General features: G+C 39.1%; 2 protein-coding genes across 12 annotated transcripts in view; both read left to right on the top strand.

Moving 5' to 3' along the window:
* The first annotated feature begins 272 nt into the window (after window positions 1–272).
* LOC135491395 (muskelin-like) lies at window positions 273–8,063 on the top strand. Its single transcript, XM_064777239.1, has 16 exons — window positions 273–364; window positions 986–1,055; window positions 1,408–1,550; window positions 1,782–1,870; window positions 2,014–2,123; window positions 2,408–2,600; window positions 2,865–3,011; window positions 3,233–3,459; window positions 3,654–3,811; window positions 4,151–4,295; window positions 4,546–4,675; window positions 4,966–5,110; window positions 5,362–5,551; window positions 5,762–5,926; window positions 6,129–6,192; window positions 6,461–8,063. The coding sequence occupies exons 1-16, from the start codon at window positions 282–284 to the stop codon at window positions 6,580–6,582; spliced, it is 2,181 nt and encodes a 726-aa protein (XP_064633309.1). The 5' UTR covers window positions 273–281; the 3' UTR covers window positions 6,583–8,063.
* Window positions 8,064–12,191: 4,128 nt separating this feature from the next.
* Window positions 12,192–16,589, top strand: part of LOC135491381 (dedicator of cytokinesis protein 4-like) — a 36,076-nt gene continuing 31,678 nt past the window's right edge. For all 11 annotated transcript variants that reach the window (XM_064777211.1, XM_064777212.1, XM_064777209.1 and 8 more), the window contains exons 1-5: window positions 12,192–12,320; window positions 14,690–14,773; window positions 15,227–15,267; window positions 15,934–15,998; window positions 16,311–16,407. In XM_064777211.1, the coding sequence (XP_064633281.1) occupies window positions 12,284–12,320; window positions 14,690–14,773; window positions 15,227–15,267; window positions 15,934–15,998; window positions 16,311–16,407 (324 nt within the window). In that variant the 5' untranslated portion in view covers window positions 12,192–12,283. The remainder of the gene's footprint in view (window positions 12,321–14,689; window positions 14,774–15,226; window positions 15,268–15,933; window positions 15,999–16,310; window positions 16,408–16,589) is intronic.

Raw genomic sequence — 16,589 nt, forward strand, 5'->3', positions numbered from 1 at the left:
ATTGCGCCTACTTTGGCTCGGATTATGGATTAAAATCGGGGCAGAATAATGATTGGTTTCATTTTATAGCAAGCAAGAGTCGAGGTGTACAGTTATAGTGTCGGTTTATCGCCTCAAAAGTAGACTTTGGTCATAGAACTCGAGATTCCCGCTCATCCGCTTTAGTCGGGGCTCCATGCACGATTTGAATTTCCCGCGGTCATTTCCCGCGCAATAGCTCGCACTTTTCACCAATCAAATTTCGGGTACTATTCAGTGTTCGGTATAGCGGGAAGCCCAACATGGCGGCTATTTCTCGAGAACGTCACTTTCTAAAATTTTCTGTGCATAAATGGTCGAGCTATTCGTCAAATTATTACCCAGAGTGAGTTCAGAAAGAAGGAGAAATATATGAACTTGCTATGAAGTATAACTTTTTGTGGTGTCAATCCAGTAAAATGGCTGAAAATAGCTTTTTCATCGCATCCAGCAGAGACCTTGGACCTGTTCTTGTACATTTTGTACACATGTACTGTACAGTGTACGTGATGTTGCATGCATGGCTTTGGTTGTTGCATGCGTAATGGTAGGCTAGGCCTATGGCTTTATGAAGAAAGGGGAAAACATGTCATATTACCATTTTATAGCCTACCCCTAGTTATAGTACCTTGGCTTATAGGCCTACTTAATATTCCTCAGTTAGGCCTATAGTTTTCTGGCTATAGACTAGTTCACGCTCTTGACTTGAGTCAATGAGTGGGTGCGACGACGATGTTCCATTGTTCCCTACCCTTGTCTTGACTGACTTGGTGTACTGTCTGTTGTGTCTCTGGTTGTACGAGTCTAGGGAGAACTAGAAGAGAGACTGAAGTTTAAGTCTAACTCTAGCCAGAGATAATGTCCCATGAGGTGTGTTGTCATGGATGTAGTCAGTGTTGTATGGCCCTCGTTCGTTTGGTTGAATCTCATCAGAGCTCAGATCATGCTTCACTTATTTTTCTTACAGAAATGTCACATTTGACAAGCCCAGTGACCAGTCTTCACGTTGGTCATCCGACTCGAATAATCCTCCTCAGGTATGTATGAACATGACCAACGACTTGAAAACTTCTTTTTTGCCGCAGAAGAGTCTCCCGTTGTCAAGAGTCTGGGACTGATCTCCATCTTAAGATTTTCTCAGATGTTCATCAGAAGACAGAAACTGTCATTCAAGCGCTAAACTATAATTTGTAGAGAATTTGGCTGTTGCTAACTGAAAGTAGAACAGGCAGTGTGATGTGACAAAATGCTAAAGGCAAGGACGAATTTGAACCAAGTTATTAATGGAAAATGTTTTTCAGCTAATTTTACAACAAATAATAGATAAATAGGGAGGCCATCATCGGATTCTTGAGAGTTTTTATATTTTCTGAGTATCCTTTCTTCCAGTTCCTGACTCTGAAGTTGGAGTTGCCTGCAATTGTGGAGACCATTACATTTGGAAAGTTTGAGAAAACCCATGTCTGCAACCTGAAAAAGTTCAAGATTTATGGTGGGCTAAGTGATCAGAATATGATTGAGTTGCTGGAGAGGTAAATATAGTACATGTTATTTAATTATTCACATTCTTTTACAGGATTTGTTGATTTGTTTAGAGCATTTCTGAAGCCTGCAGCTGAAAATCTAGTCCCTTAGCTATTCATCTTTACAATCACAGGTGTGGCTGACTTCAAAACTTAGGTAAACTCTGTGCTTTTGCTCTTTTCTCGCTCTGAAAATCCTTAAAATGTTGTTGCGAACTTCATAGTATTTCCGTTTTCCAGTGGCCTACGAAATGATCACCAGCCAGAGACTTTCAGCTTGAAACATAAGATTGATGGAAATGACTTTCCTTCCAAATTCATCAAAATAGGTAAGCTCAGTCCCCTGCACAGATCAATTCTTTAGACTCAGATTCGTGGATTGAAATGTTCCAGCCATTACCAAATGCTGGGTCCTTGTTAGAGGGAGTGTCCTGTATATGGATCCATGAAGAAAATATTGTTATTTTTTCAGTACCTATCCAGTCATGGGGTCCAAGTTTCAACTTCAGTATCTGGTACATGGAGCTGTCTGGTGTGGATGATCAACATTTTGTAAAGCCTTGTATGAATTGGTATAACACAGTAAGTTTAAAACAAATCATCAAAACATATCTGATGTATGGAGTGTTCCTGTATTAGTACAACTCATGTTCAAAACTTGGGCAGGGACGGACAGCTTTGATTACAAGTTCGGAAGGTTGAGAACTGTGTTGACATGGAGTTGAGTCATGTTATACTGAGGTCAAGAATGACAAAACAATTATAAAGGAAAATGTGGCTTACGATGTTTCAAAGCTGTTCACTGAAACTAAAATTTCAAAAAGTAGCTTAAGTTTAATTTCATGTATTGGTTGTGGTCTTTTCAGTATCGGGAACGAGAAGCAATCCGACTCTGTCTGAAGCATTTACGCCAACATCATTACACAGAGGCATATGAGGCATTGCAGAAGAAAACAAAGATATCATTAGAACATCCGGCATTGACGGAACTCCATGAACAACTGGTGCTACACGGAGACTACAACACATGTGAGAGATTGATAGAGAAGGCTTGTTCAGGTGAGAGTTGTGTTGGCCCTTTGATACATGTATGAGACTTTGATGACCAAGAATTGAAATGTAACTCCAAGCTGTCAAGCCATACTAATCTTCCTCGTAATTTTGTAGTCTTTGAAGGGGGTGGGGGTTAAACTATATATACAATTTTGACACTTTATTGGATATGTTTGTGCACATTTCATTCTGAATGTATTCTCAATAACCCTTTGGTATCTGTTAACCAATTTCCTAATCACTCTAGCTTGATTTCCTCTTTTGTTTCAGAGGGCCTATTTAACAACTTCATCAGTCAGCAGGATTACAAGCCAAAGTGGACTCCCATTGAGCCTGCTGTTCTCTGTTTAGATTCCAACACCGATGCCAGGCCTGGGATGAGAGGAGGACATCAAATGTGTATAGATACTGTGACAGGTAAGGCCTATTATCCTGCCGTCAATAGAGCTGTTTATTTTGAAGTTTGGTGCATTGTACGCCTTCAGATGAGCAGTCTACTTTTCTCAACATACAAAGCTATTGAATGAAATTACTGAAAAGAAGATTTTTCAGATATTTTCTTGATTAAATAATCATAGATCAACTTCTTATCTTATCTGAGTTTTGACTCCATGCTTATCCGTCAAATTCTTCTTCAGAAACTGTCTATTTGTTTGGCGGATGGGATGGCATTCAGGACTTGGCCGACTTCTGGGCGTATCATTTTCCTTCCCAACAGTGGATGTGTCTTTCAAAAAATACGGATGAAGAAGGTGGTCCTTCGGCACGGTCGTGTCATAAAATGTGTTTAGATTTAGAAAGGAAACAGATCTTCATACTCGGCAGATACTTGGATTCCTCTATGAGGACAAAAGATAATCTGAAGGTTTGTAGCATTACTGTATCATACATATGTCTAGTAAATATCAAAAAGTGATAATTTCTGAAGGCTATGTGTTCCCATATTTGCCTTATATAGCTCTTTAAAGCTGTGATAGACATACATGTATTTTGACTCTGAAGCATAAACCTTTCATTGGATGGTCATTTCTGTATTTACTCCAAGTTCATTTTTTTCAGAGTGACTTCTACATGTATGATATCGAAAGTGGTAAATGGACATTAATAACTGAGGACACATCAGCGATGGGAGGTCCTAAATTAGTCTTCGATCATCAAATGGCAATAGATACTGAACAACACACAATCTATGTGTTTGGTGGGAGAGAACTTGCTGGGTAAGAGATTTTTAACTGGAGGCGTGTACAGAAATGTTGCAGGTTTGGAAGACAGAGTCATTTTTAAGCATCATAGTGGTTTACTGATCTATACGTGTCTGTGAATTTTGAGGATAGATCTCATGAAGGGTCTGCTTCCGATGATGTAGTGAATGTCACAAATGCTGCATGGTTGGTTTTGTGGTAATCTCTCCTGTCTAAGTAGTCGCAGTACAGCTATGTGTTGCATTGTGTCAACCACCCCAGAGAAACCCCAAAGAGAACTAATAACTTTTTAATTGCGTTTGTGATTATTTCACTATCATTTTCAAAGTTCATCTGAATCTAATTCTTTTTCAGTGTAAACAGTGACTCTGAGAGAAGTCCTGACCCCGTATTCAGTGGTCTGTACTCTTACCACATCCCTACGAACACGTGGACACGTCTGAGTGAGGACTGTGACAAAATCAAGTCAAGAATTGGACATTCTATGCTGTTTCATCCAGTAAGTCTTTGACAAATTTTGCCCAGGCACCCTTGTCAAGGCCAATTCAATCTCTATCTCTTGTGAAGAACTCAAACTCGAAGTGTCTGAACCAATAAGGATGTGATTCCTGAGTGCGTACAGTGTTAACAATCACATTGCTCTATGACTTTCAATGTGTGTTATCTGCTGCAAAAGAGTTTTCCCAGTATTCTGTTTTTAGTACCGGTAATACGTATTTTAAAAAGTACGTGTTTGTTGTTTCTTTCAGAGTCTCAGGCTGCTGTATATTTTTGCTGGACAACGACAGAAGGAATACCTGAATGATTTCTTTACTTACAATGTCGATACTGGAGAAGTGATTGTGATAAACGATGGAACTTGCAAGGAGGGAGCCCAGTGTAAGTTCAGTTAATGGATCAGTGTTAGACTTCCTGCTTAACACGTAATGAACAGAAAATTAAAACCAAAAGTTTCGGGTACTGTTAACAGATAGTTTCCTACTCTAAAATTTGGTAAAGTTAATAATTTTTACCCAGCAATAGGCTAAATATCGCGTTTGATAGACCAGGTCATGTAATGAATGATGTCACCGCAAAAAGGATTGAGAATGAAATCACTTATTACCTCTTGATCCATATTTTTACCTTTAAAAACCTGATGAATTGTTTTCTTGTTTTTGCAACTCCAGTGCCATCAGCTGGCTTCACTCAGAGAGCTACAATTGACCCGGATTACAGTGAAATCCATGTCTTATCTGGTCTCAGTAAGGAGAAAGACAAGAGGGAAAATATGAAGAATTCTTTCTGGGTGTACGATATAGTAAAAAATAAATGGTAAGTTTGAAACGAATCTAATGGAGATAGTTAGTCATATTTACTCACTTCCTCTGTGTGATCAGGCTTCCAATTTTTACCTTAGCCACAAAATATACGATAAAAATGAACAGCATAAGCCTTTAAATGGCTCCACACTTTACTGCCAACCAGCAGTGTATACTGCTGTTCCTTGGTGAAACTTCAGCCTTTTTATGCGAGGTCGATTGGATTTTGAAAGTATCTTTTAATGAATCGTGTTCCCTTTCTAGGTCTTGTATATACAAAAATGAAGGTACCTCACCAGCTGCTTGTACAAAGAAACAGCTGTCTGAGCCCGTGCCAAGATTTGCTCATCAGTTGGTGTATGACCCAGTCAGAAAGGAGCATTACTTGTTTGGAGGGAATCCAGGGAAAGATACGTTACCTAGAATGAGACTAGATGACTTCTGGGCATTAAAGGTGAGGGATTACTTCATTTTAGGTTTCCATGTTCTTGTTAGTGAAATTTGACTGTCCTTTTCAACCTCATATTATATATCATTTGGCTCTGTTGTCTTTTAACGTTATACAAAATATGGACATGTGAGCTGTTCATAGCCATATCATTTGTTGATTAAGTTGATTAAAGTAGTTTGTTGTTGTATCAGAACATTTCTGTTTCATCTCTAGTTGTCCCGGCCTTCCAAAGAACAGCTGCTACGTAAATGTAAATACTTGTTGAGGAAACAGAGATTTCAGGAGATAGCGTCTACAAATCCTGTTAATGCGCTGAGATACCTGCAAACAGATCTTGCTCAGACCGTGGATCACTCAGATTTGGACGATTCAAGAGAAGTAAGTTCCTCCATGTCTGGCTGTTTTTTTTTGGTTTAGGCTAAAACACATGTAACTATGTCAGCTGTGTGATTGGTTTGTGTACCGGTCACTATTTGTTTGCACTGTGAGAGGTAGTTAGCCTTTCAACAGCCAAAACTTCCATACGATATTGAACTAATTGTGAATTGATGTACAATTTTTTTTTTCTTTCCTTGTTCAGTTCCAGCTCCTGGCATCTGAGTTATTCAAGGATTCAGAAACTGAAACCGAAGTCACTCTTCTCAGTAAGTAACTTTTGGGAATGTGTCTCAGACTTGATTTTGTGTTGCATCCACTCGCCAGATTGACTCTGCCAGTGAGGAGGACTCCGTTACAAACTTTGGTCCAATCGGATGTGGTCTTTTGCTTGCCTTTGGCATAAGCCCAAGGTATCACTATTAAAGATCTAGATTTTACGGATATATGGGAGGTGACCGCATATTGATATATTGGAACTGCCGATTCTTTGTCTGTTCACTCTGTGTCGTAAAATAGCTGTCTTTGTGTTTTCAGATCCAGACGTGAATGAACATTTTATCAGCCGAACAAAGCTCTTCGACATGTTAGTTGGCTTCTTCCCTGATGATATGACGCAGCCAAAATGTAATCTGATTGATCTTATCGAGATGTCCTAAATCCGTAGAGGATAACCCAGAGAAACTAATGAGAAACAAATATTACTGAATCGATTGACTGTTTCACTAGAAAGGCGCAGGCACTCAAACTTATGGTGATTTCACACAGAAAATGCAGCTGTTGAACAAAATGTTACATTTCCTCTGAAACTTCAGAGTCCAAAGTACCTTAAATTACCAGCTTTGCTAGAATTGGACAAATCTTGACCAAGAATTAGCCGTTTGAAGCGAACTTCTGACAGATTTTCTTGGTCATTTTAGGCCTGTTTGTGTGCAGTGCCTTTGAAGTGGACCACATTCTTTATCTCATTAGTGGATTGAGACTTCAGCCGAGAAAATATTTTTGATCGAGTCAATTCAATTCGGATATGCGGTATCTTTGTACAAGTATGCCAAATCTTCTGTGTGTTACTTGCATAATTATTTCAATGCTAGTCAAGATGGATATCATAAGGGTTGGGTCATTATGATGTAAATTTCATTGTTGTTTGTTTACTTAATAGTGGAACATTATGAAATTCTAAATATTTTCATCCTAATTCATTCGTAATGTCATTGTTTTCTCATTATCGGATAGTTTTACCACTCTTAGCTTTTTTTTCTCCCAACAAAATATTTATTTATATTAATATAAATAATCATTTGTATATTTTTGCCATTAAGGACAGTTCTAAGGACAACATTTTCACATGGAAAATGTTTCAGTGTTTTTAAACACCTACCGGTACATGTATTACATCCTTGTTGCTGCCGTGTTATGTAGAATGGATCACAGAAATACTGATAAGTTGGGCAAGTGACCCATTGGCATTTCTTCCCCTTCATCATATTGATGTTCTGTTGAGTAGTTGAGAATTGTTTTGTTAAGTTCAGTCAAAGTGTACCTCATTCAATCAGCTGATAAATGTTGCATTTAATTTTCATACTGATTTGCTTGGTTGGCAAGAAACAATCACAGTTTGCATAATTTGGTTGTATGAACGGGTCATTGTAGAAGAACATGTTTTAGTTGGCATGTTGGTTGCAGATGCTTGAAGGGAAGCTTCAGTATTGGTTGTCATTTCATCACAACTTGCAGAAAGGGAAAGAAACGTGTGACGTTTCATTCTTAAAATACTGCAGTTAGAAAATTGTGTGAGATGATGGCCATTACCAATGCTGACTGCCCTCATTGGAAGTGACCAACATGGTTAGGTGGGCATTATGGGATTGATTTATATGGTCCTGGTTCACTTGATTTTCTTCGTGGACAAGAATTCACTTATTCTTTCTCCGTTACCAGGTGGCAATCAAATCTTTTCAAATGTTTTGCAAAAAGGCTTGTTTTTTGTCTTTGGCCGGCTGGAATCAGAAACACTGCTGTCGGGCAAAAATTATTTTCTTGGACAAAACTAACTGAATCAAGGGAATGGCTCTGTAATTGACTCAATCGAACAATCCCACTCTTGTAATGTTGCTTTTGTTTGTAATTGCAATTAAAATCAACATGAAAAATAAAATCTGTTCAGTTTTATTTTCAACTACTACTGCTACTTAAGAAAGCCTTGTCATCACAAGCTTCATTCTCCAAGTTGTTCTCAAAGATGGAGGTTGTTACCACAGTCATCTGATGCTTTGGACTGGAGAATGAGACAGATTTTTCATAAGACCTTGTACCAGTCTTTGTATGTTAGAGGAATAAATGACGGAAAAGCAGTCCTCATTGTGGAGCAGTATTACAACTTATCATGCAGATGCCAGGTCCTTGGTCCAGATGAACTGAGACTAGTTACTCTGAGATTTTGTCTTTGATCCGTAGCTATGGAGTCACAACCAGTCCCTGGACATATATGTGGTGATTTCCAATATATCCTTGACATTTCCAATGAATTATAATTATTGCCCCCTCCTGAACCAGGTTTCCACCTTGCAAAATACAGCATAAGAAGAGCCCTTTTGTACCCTACATGTACATTGTCCCTAATCGAGTGGTGTCCTGATTGCAGAGGTCAAATAGAATGACATTTGCCCTGATATGTCCTAAGTGGTGCAGTCCTGTATAAAGAGGCTGTTTTGGTGCATGTATGGTCTTCAAGCCAATGATGTGGTATCTCATTCTATCACACGACATGCCTTATATGATTTAAGTCATGATTTCAACCCATTTCGCGCAGTGCTCGTTGAGGACAATCAGCGCAGCCGTCATCCACATGGTGTTGGGATTGTCCCAGGTTATTTTTAGCGGCTTATTGTAATGCTGATTTTATTTTTCTATAGATCAATGTCCTACATCACGGTCCGCCATAACCAGTCCAAGTGGTGGAATTCCACGCATTATGTATATATGTCCCGATACATGTATGTGCTGTGTTATTTTCAAAACACATACATGTACTTCCATATTCAAACCCCTCATAATCGGTTGGAATCTTGATCAGGTAAGAATCTGATAAGATATTAGAGAGGTGCCGATTTTTGATCCCAAAACGAAAACTGACGAGAATTAACGAGGTGGTATTTGAGGACGTCGTCGGAGCCCGGTCACCCCCTAGGGTTGTGCTCTCAAATATCAATTTTTAGGTTGAATGAATTTTCTTTTTTTTCTGATTCAGTGACAGGATGAGTCATCCTCGAGAACACAAGGCAAATTTTGAACTGATGGAAAACGATCAGCCTCAGACAGGGTCATTTGGCCAGCTTCAATTCATAGACAGAGGACGGGATCAATGGGGTCAACCGACGACATGTCTTGGCAAGGAGGACGACACATGGGGTCAGACTGCAGGGTCATCAGCCAAGAATGATCCTTGGACGAACAACCCGGACGACACACGCCAAATGGACCCCTCCTCTGGAAGTGGAAGCGCGGCGTTGACAGTGACGAATAATGATCCGAGGACGTCTCGGACGGTACATTTTGGTGAAATCAACCCTGCATTCGTCGGAGATGACAATAAAACGCCAGTGTACAGAACGGCGGATGGTAAAGCCATCATCACTCATGAACACGTGGTACAAACCAACCAGGATGGTCTCAATGTTGTTGTCACATCACACAGACAAACTTGGCGGGAAACGGAAAAAGTCATCAGAGAAAAAGACATAAGAATTCTTAAAATATTCTCCATTATATCATTTATTCTGTTTTTCCCAACTGGAATTCCTGCATTTTATTTCGCGCGCCGGACGCACACGGAATATCACGCTGGGATTATTCGTGGTGAATTAGATACTGCGAGAAAGATGGCTAAACGATGTGAAAAACTGATTATTCTGTCCGTAATGGCAACCTTGTTAATTGCGGTGTTGATCTTTGTGGTTTTAGAGTACAACGTGCAGGAAGATGATGGCAAAACTAGCAAATTCGGTAACACGTTTGGCAAGAGAGCACCATGATATACATTATATATATACGTTTGCTGAGGTATGTCGCTCCATGCATGCGTCGCCCCTTTAATCGGTTGTCCTATCTTTGATAGTTCGGACAAACGAAGGACGCATTCGCGTCTGGGTGTAATGATATCGAATCCCTTTTCCTGCAGCAGTGAGATGGGACTGTGCGTCTGAAGGACATGTCCCTAAATCTTTGATTTCCCTCCACGTTTCGCTGAGTGTTAGGACGTGAAAAAAAGTATTCCTATTTTCCTGTCCGCAACGGTTTCGGTAAGAGAGAGAGAGAGAGAGAGTTTTAAAAAGTGTTTGGACAGTTGCGTTTGCATTATGAGAGGTCGGACAGCGCTCAGTTTCGTATACATATCGTTAGTAACATCGTCTCTCTATATATCATTTATTCAGTATACGCTCCCGTCCGCGTTCGTTAGCTTTGTCCTCTTAATTAGTGTGCCCATGGACAAACTTTTACTAGTTTTAGCAGGTACACTCGCTGGCCGTGATCAAGTTCTCGTCATTGTTGTACATTGCATTTCTGAATGTTTTACTAATTGTGTTTTATCATGATTGTATAGTGGGAAAAAAATCATATCACGTCTTTTCCCACGCAGGAGGTCTACCAAAATAGTTAGTCCTACACCAATTTTTGTATAGGCCTATAGACCCAGTTCAATATTTATGACGAAACGAGACGGATTTTACAGCACTTATATACAGGCCGACACTATTATATAAGTATATTGTATCTGTAAAATACATTTTACCCTGTAAAAAGAGATATCTTCATGATTTTAATTACAAGCTGTTGATTCTTTTTTTGGTAAAGTCATCACGTTATAAACTGCTAAAGCATGCAACTTTCCGTGATATTAGGCCATGGGAATGATTAATCCGGTTTACCGTCCACCTCCCGCATGGGTTCAGAGCATACATAAAATGTTTTCATTATTTTTGAAAAAAAGCTATTTATTTCATTGTTGCCATTATTTTTTTATTCAAACAATCTTTCCAGTGGTTCATCTTTACCTAAACTGATTGAAAAACACAATAAAAACTTGATATATAGGGTAGGGTCTTCACCATAATAATGTCTCGGATGGTAAGCCGGATTAATCATTCCCATGGCCTTACACTCTATAAAAACTTGATATATAGGGTAGGGTCTTCACCATAATAATGTCTCGGATGGTAAGCCGGATTAATCATTCCCATGGCCTTACACTCTGGATGCAGTGGATCGCGACTTCGTCCTGGGAATACTATGCTTAGGGTGACGAAAGAATAGTCATTTTAGTCTATGTTATATCGGTGTTCACTCCGGACGCAGTGGACCGGTCTCGTCCTGTCCAAAGATGCAATTAGGATCACTGACGCAAGACTGCCCCGGGAGTCTATGGGTGTGGTCTGACGCTCATGGGTAGACTTGGAGCCGCACTTGCGATTGCATAGCCGTATCTTCTATTTCCCATCCCCAAGGCCAATAATTCCCACCTACAGTGCTGAAGGAACTTGGCGATCTCGGAGAATTGTGTGTCGGACTTCGGATTCGGCGACTCCAGCATTCTTCAGTTGGATAAACGTCCAAATCAATGATTCGAGCTTTCATTACACCTGAAGAAAAAATACCTGCCTTGGTTGGTTTCTCACAACAGAATATTTGATTACCGGCAATTATTGGTCTGTCAATCACAAAACAACAATAATGACAATTATCATCCAACCGCATACACTAACTAAGTGTCAAGAGTCAAGTTATCACAACCTTCATACACTAATAGCAACGAAGATAGTCCAAATTTGCAGTACTGGGACCCAGATGAAGGCGTCCTAAAAGTTGTCTCACCAATATCACTTTAAGCATCGTTCACCTGTCCCTGTTATCGATATCAGGATGTTTCTATGGTCTGGAGCTTACATATTTTGACACCCCTGCTGTATTCTTGTCACACCCTGTGAATATCTATACTGCCCTGCCATCGCCAGCAAAATGATAGAACTAAACGTCCAGAAACTGTGAGGCTAGTTATACTTTTCCTCAACAGACAGCAGCACCAGCGTATCGTCTTGCCTGTTTTCCTCTAAATTGAGACTTCTGAAATCCTTTAGACAACCTAAGACCCTTTTTTGAGAAATATTCTTCATCTGAGAAGAATTCTAGCAGGTGAAAGTGCAGATCACAGGAGTTTTCTTATCTGACATATCAAACACTGCGCTGAAGAGTTTTATCTAGTCACGTGACAAAAACAACATGGTCGTCTTTGGACTGGGGAAGTGATCTCCGGTAACATTTTACAAGGAAATACAGAGTTATTAGTACATATTTCTATGCGAAATGTGGACTGTGTCAAAGAATGTGAAGTTTGGAGTCGGTATGTTAAATCCCATTGCCTATTTCCGTATAATCTTCACGCAAACATGAATTAGAAAAACAGTTCTTGATCAGGATGTACTGTACATTTTACAGTACACTGTCACTCTGCATTGTCACTATTTTACTTCCTGTTTCCTGGAGGAGCGTCATGATTCAGGTCACTACTCATACTGTTTGTTATGACTGCACTATTCTAAACTTTAGGATATCTGCAGGCGTCTGTCTTCTTAACAATTTTGGCTGGAACTTGAAATCCTATTGGTAGCAATACCAATAGACAAATTCGAAGAAGTTTGTTTTGGTGCTGACCTGTCATGTGTTTCAACTTTAGGCTTGAACAAAGAATCGCCGTGACTCTAGCTAGGCATTTCTGACGTTTTCTGTGTGAGCGCATTTGATTTGTTTTGGCGTTCTTCGAATTCGTCTATGTCAGATAAGAACTTCTTCAAAATGCTTTAGGATTTCACATTCCAGCCAAAATGTTGGTGCCTATGGCTAGCCTATATGGTCGGCTGGGCAACCCTTTACAAGGTTGAGAAGACAAGACGCCTGCATAGAACAATCCTATCATTAAAAACAGTGATATCAACCTTAAATTACATGTGATGTAAGCCTGGTCACACAGGTGACTCGAAAGATGTTTGAGAGTTGTTTCTTTTACAGTTAAAAGTTTAGAGCTAGGTTGAAATGATGTATACATTGTATTAACAGTTGTGTGACACTGACAAGGTGCAGTGGCCAGCACGGTAGATGTTTTGTGTCCTGCTGCTGGCAATTTTCCAGAGCCCTCAGCAAATTTTCGGAATGAGATGGAGGAGCTGATTTCCATTTTATATACTGATAATTGTAATTGTCCTGGCATAATAGCCTGAAAAACATAATAGCCAGAAAAGTGCAACTGCAGTACAATGGTTTCTTCATCTAATAACAGGTGGGCTCATAATTATTGGTCATTAATATTTAAAAAAAACTAGATTCCAGAATTGACCTCAGTCTAAATCCAGCACATTAACTTGACGTGCTAGATGAATGTGCATTATAAATTCATGATCATCCTTGCCTTCTCTGCATTAGACTGCTAACATGCTCATAACGATTTCATGGAATCATCTTGCTCTATACTCTGCTGTGTTTGATAGATAATCTGAAATATAAAGGGATGAGACATTTTCTAGTTTTGTAGGATAGCCTTTTACCTTCTCCTCATAAAGGGCTTAAAATTTACATCAGAAATGGACAGACTGATAATTTATGTCTTAGCTCTCCATTGACTTTAAATTTTTGAAAACAATATTTATAAAAGCATAGAAGGACAGTTTCAAGGACAGCACTTGACAGATTTTACAAGGACTGCTTTTGAATTTGGAGAATAAGAAGTCGGGATACATCCACAAATAGTCAAAGCTGTGGTCATTGTGTGTGATCGTTTGAGTTGAGTCAGAGTGCATGATTGAAATTCGAGAAATTTTGAAAATTCCTTTCAAATGATTAATTATCATTTGTATGCTCTTGGTGCTGTGTTTTCTTTGAACACAAGCCTAGTTTGTTGACATGTCCTGGACCGTGCTTGAGCATGTGAGGATGGATAGTGGAGCATGTGATTCACAAACAGGATACCAAAATGACTCCAACAAGACAAGATGTCCTACATTAACCCTTTTGCTACCAGAGTTTTTTTAACGGTCCATACTATACATAGAACTGAGCGAAAATTTAGCAGTATCGATCAGTATCACTGCGGGTCAGTAGTACTCAGTGTATCAATCCAGTATTTCCCGGGTGCAGCATGCAGTAGCAAAATGAAAGAGACAAAAAGATTCCCTCAGCTCTCACCCAAAAGGAAGTATTGTTTGTCACTGCTGTCTGAAGATGTGATTTTTCAAGTGGCTAAAAATAAACTCTTTAAAACATTTTTCGAACTGTTTATTATTTGATATATTATCTGGATTGATTTATTTAGGCCATGATGCCATTGATGTCCTCAGATTATAGTGAACTGGGTGAATCCCAACAAGAGTTATTCTGTATGTTATCACTGGTCTAATGAGTGTGTTCGTGTTGTTGTTTTGATGACATTGTTCAGGCCAGACTTTAAAAAATTGTTGGTTTTATTGCAGCCTTACCTACCCATAGAAAACCAGCCCCCTGCTCTTAAAATCTTTAGTTGGGGAAGAAGAAAACTTCCTAGAATTTTTTATTTCTTCCAATTCTTTGCATGTTTTTTCTTCATTTTAAGGGGTCTTCTGGGGTTTCTGGAAAATTTGTGTTTTGGTGTTGATTAAAAAAAAATTGCCTGCTTACTTTCCTGAAAGTAGCATTTTGACTTCGTGCACATCATGTTCATATTGTATGTTCTTGTCTTTTCAGCTATTTACAACTATGATGGCAAGGCCAAATTTGGTTTACCCCTCGAAATAGGGGAGACTGTCCAGGTCTTGGAAGAATGTGCAGGTTAGTTGACGGCCCCAATTTTTACTTACATAACAGCAAGAATTTATGAATTCTTGATAACAGATTGTTACAGTTATTATTGGCATCATATTATTGTTCTTTTTTATTTGCAATTATCTGTCAGTGTGCAAAGACAAAAATAAAAGGCTCATGAACATTGCGAGTTTCATTCTACACAAAAGTTCTCTCACAACATAGACCAGAATGACCAGTGGGCCAACCGTTGGATATATATATATATATGTTTATTCGTACTGAGGAAATCTAGTATAATTTGAAACAGTAAGCAAGTTAAGAAAATACAGAAAAGAACATTACACTGAAAACAGACAAAGCAATGTACAATATACTTAATTGGTCATTCTACTAATTTCCCTGCATCTTTGAGTAATTAACATGACAGACTTTCTCTAAGCTCTTGTAATGATCACCGTCTGAATTGTTTAATTTCAGGATGGTATCGGGGGTTCTCGACAAGGAACAAGGCTGTCAAGGTACCACCTAGTGCATCATTCTTTTCATTCATAAGCAGAGCTAAGCATCCCTGCTGAATTGGGAACAAATGTTGCTGTCTTAATCACCCAGCAAACAAGTGATTTTTATTACTGCTACCTTCAAAAATATTTGTTGCAATGGGTGATAAATAGAATGTTTGGAAGACAGTGTATGTCCACTATCATTTCATTTAGGGTAAATTATGAGAATTTCAACATGCTTACTGTCATTGTGTCAACCACTTATTTGATCTTTCACTATCACTTTGAATAAACCAATTTACTGCGCAGATAGGTATTGAGGTTATTTTCTAGGCTGACCCTGCTTTGTATTGTGGGGATTTTTTGTGGACTATGAATCGAGGCACAATGACAAAGGCAATTCAGACACCATAAAGAGCTTTTCTGTGTTGAGTACCTCTGTTACCTTAAGGCTAAGACTTACGTGTTCAACTTCCTGGTTCATCATCAGAATGGAGAGGTTACAAAAAGAGAAAGTAAAGCCAAAACAAAACAAATGCATACACTCAGAAAGCATCAGAAAGCCCAAGTTACTTAGGACAATACCATAAACCACAATGACCCTTTCCAGGTGATGTGCAAGACTGGTCGGAGCCCAGACTAACTTTTTCTCACCATGTTGCATAATAAGTGTTATCGTTTCAGGGTATCTTCCCAGCATCCTTCATCCACTCTAAGCCAGTTGCGGCATGTGTCGTCGACAATGAGGGGTAAGTCTCCAAGGTCAAACCAGGAGGGACTCAAGTCCATATTTTTGCAGGAAACAGTGCTGTCTGTTAGTAGTACCTGTGGGCAAATACATGTAGTTTCCCTTTGCGTCCTTTGTCTTTCATGAAATCAGATGGTTTCAATAGGTCATGTAATTGATTAAAAAATGTCAGGTTAAATTTGATATGACAATCACAATTATTTTATGATCATGGCTCTGTCAGTGTCACTGAATCTTTACAAGCATGTTTTGGATGTGTTGATTTCGCAGTTTTGTCTTTGAAATATTCATTATGATGCTCTGTCATTTCCAGGCCATATGAGACAGTAACGCCGGTTGAGGATACGACTGTCAGGGAAGTTGGTTATGTGCTAAAAGAATGGAACGGCATCTGGAAAAGGCAGTTTGTGGTAAGTTTTTTTCCATAAGGGATGCTTCTGGATGGCTGCTGTGGCCACTTTCTCTTGTTTAAAGTCCAATGTGTTGGACTGTTCTGTGTTTCCCTTTTTCCTTGGATTGCCCTCATTGTATATGGCTAGATTAGATTGAAAAATCGTTATTTCGGAAATCTTGAATGGTCAAAGTGTTAATT

Source organism: Lineus longissimus, chromosome 7 (assembly GCF_910592395.1).
Source record: "Lineus longissimus chromosome 7, tnLinLong1.2, whole genome shotgun sequence".
NCBI classification, from domain to species: domain Eukaryota; kingdom Metazoa; phylum Nemertea; class Pilidiophora; order Heteronemertea; family Lineidae; genus Lineus; species Lineus longissimus.

Coding starts and splice junctions, on each gene's coding strand:
- LOC135491395 (XM_064777239.1), top strand. CDS start 282: ATGGCGGCTATTTCTCGAGAACGTCACTTTCTAAAATTTTCTGTGCAT. Junction 3,012..3,232: donor GTGTATAGATACTGTGACAG/GTAAGGCCTATT, acceptor ATTCTTCTTCAG/AAACTGTCTATTTGTTTGGC. Junction 5,552..5,761: donor ATGACTTCTGGGCATTAAAG/GTGAGGGATTAC, acceptor TTTCATCTCTAG/TTGTCCCGGCCTTCCAAAGA.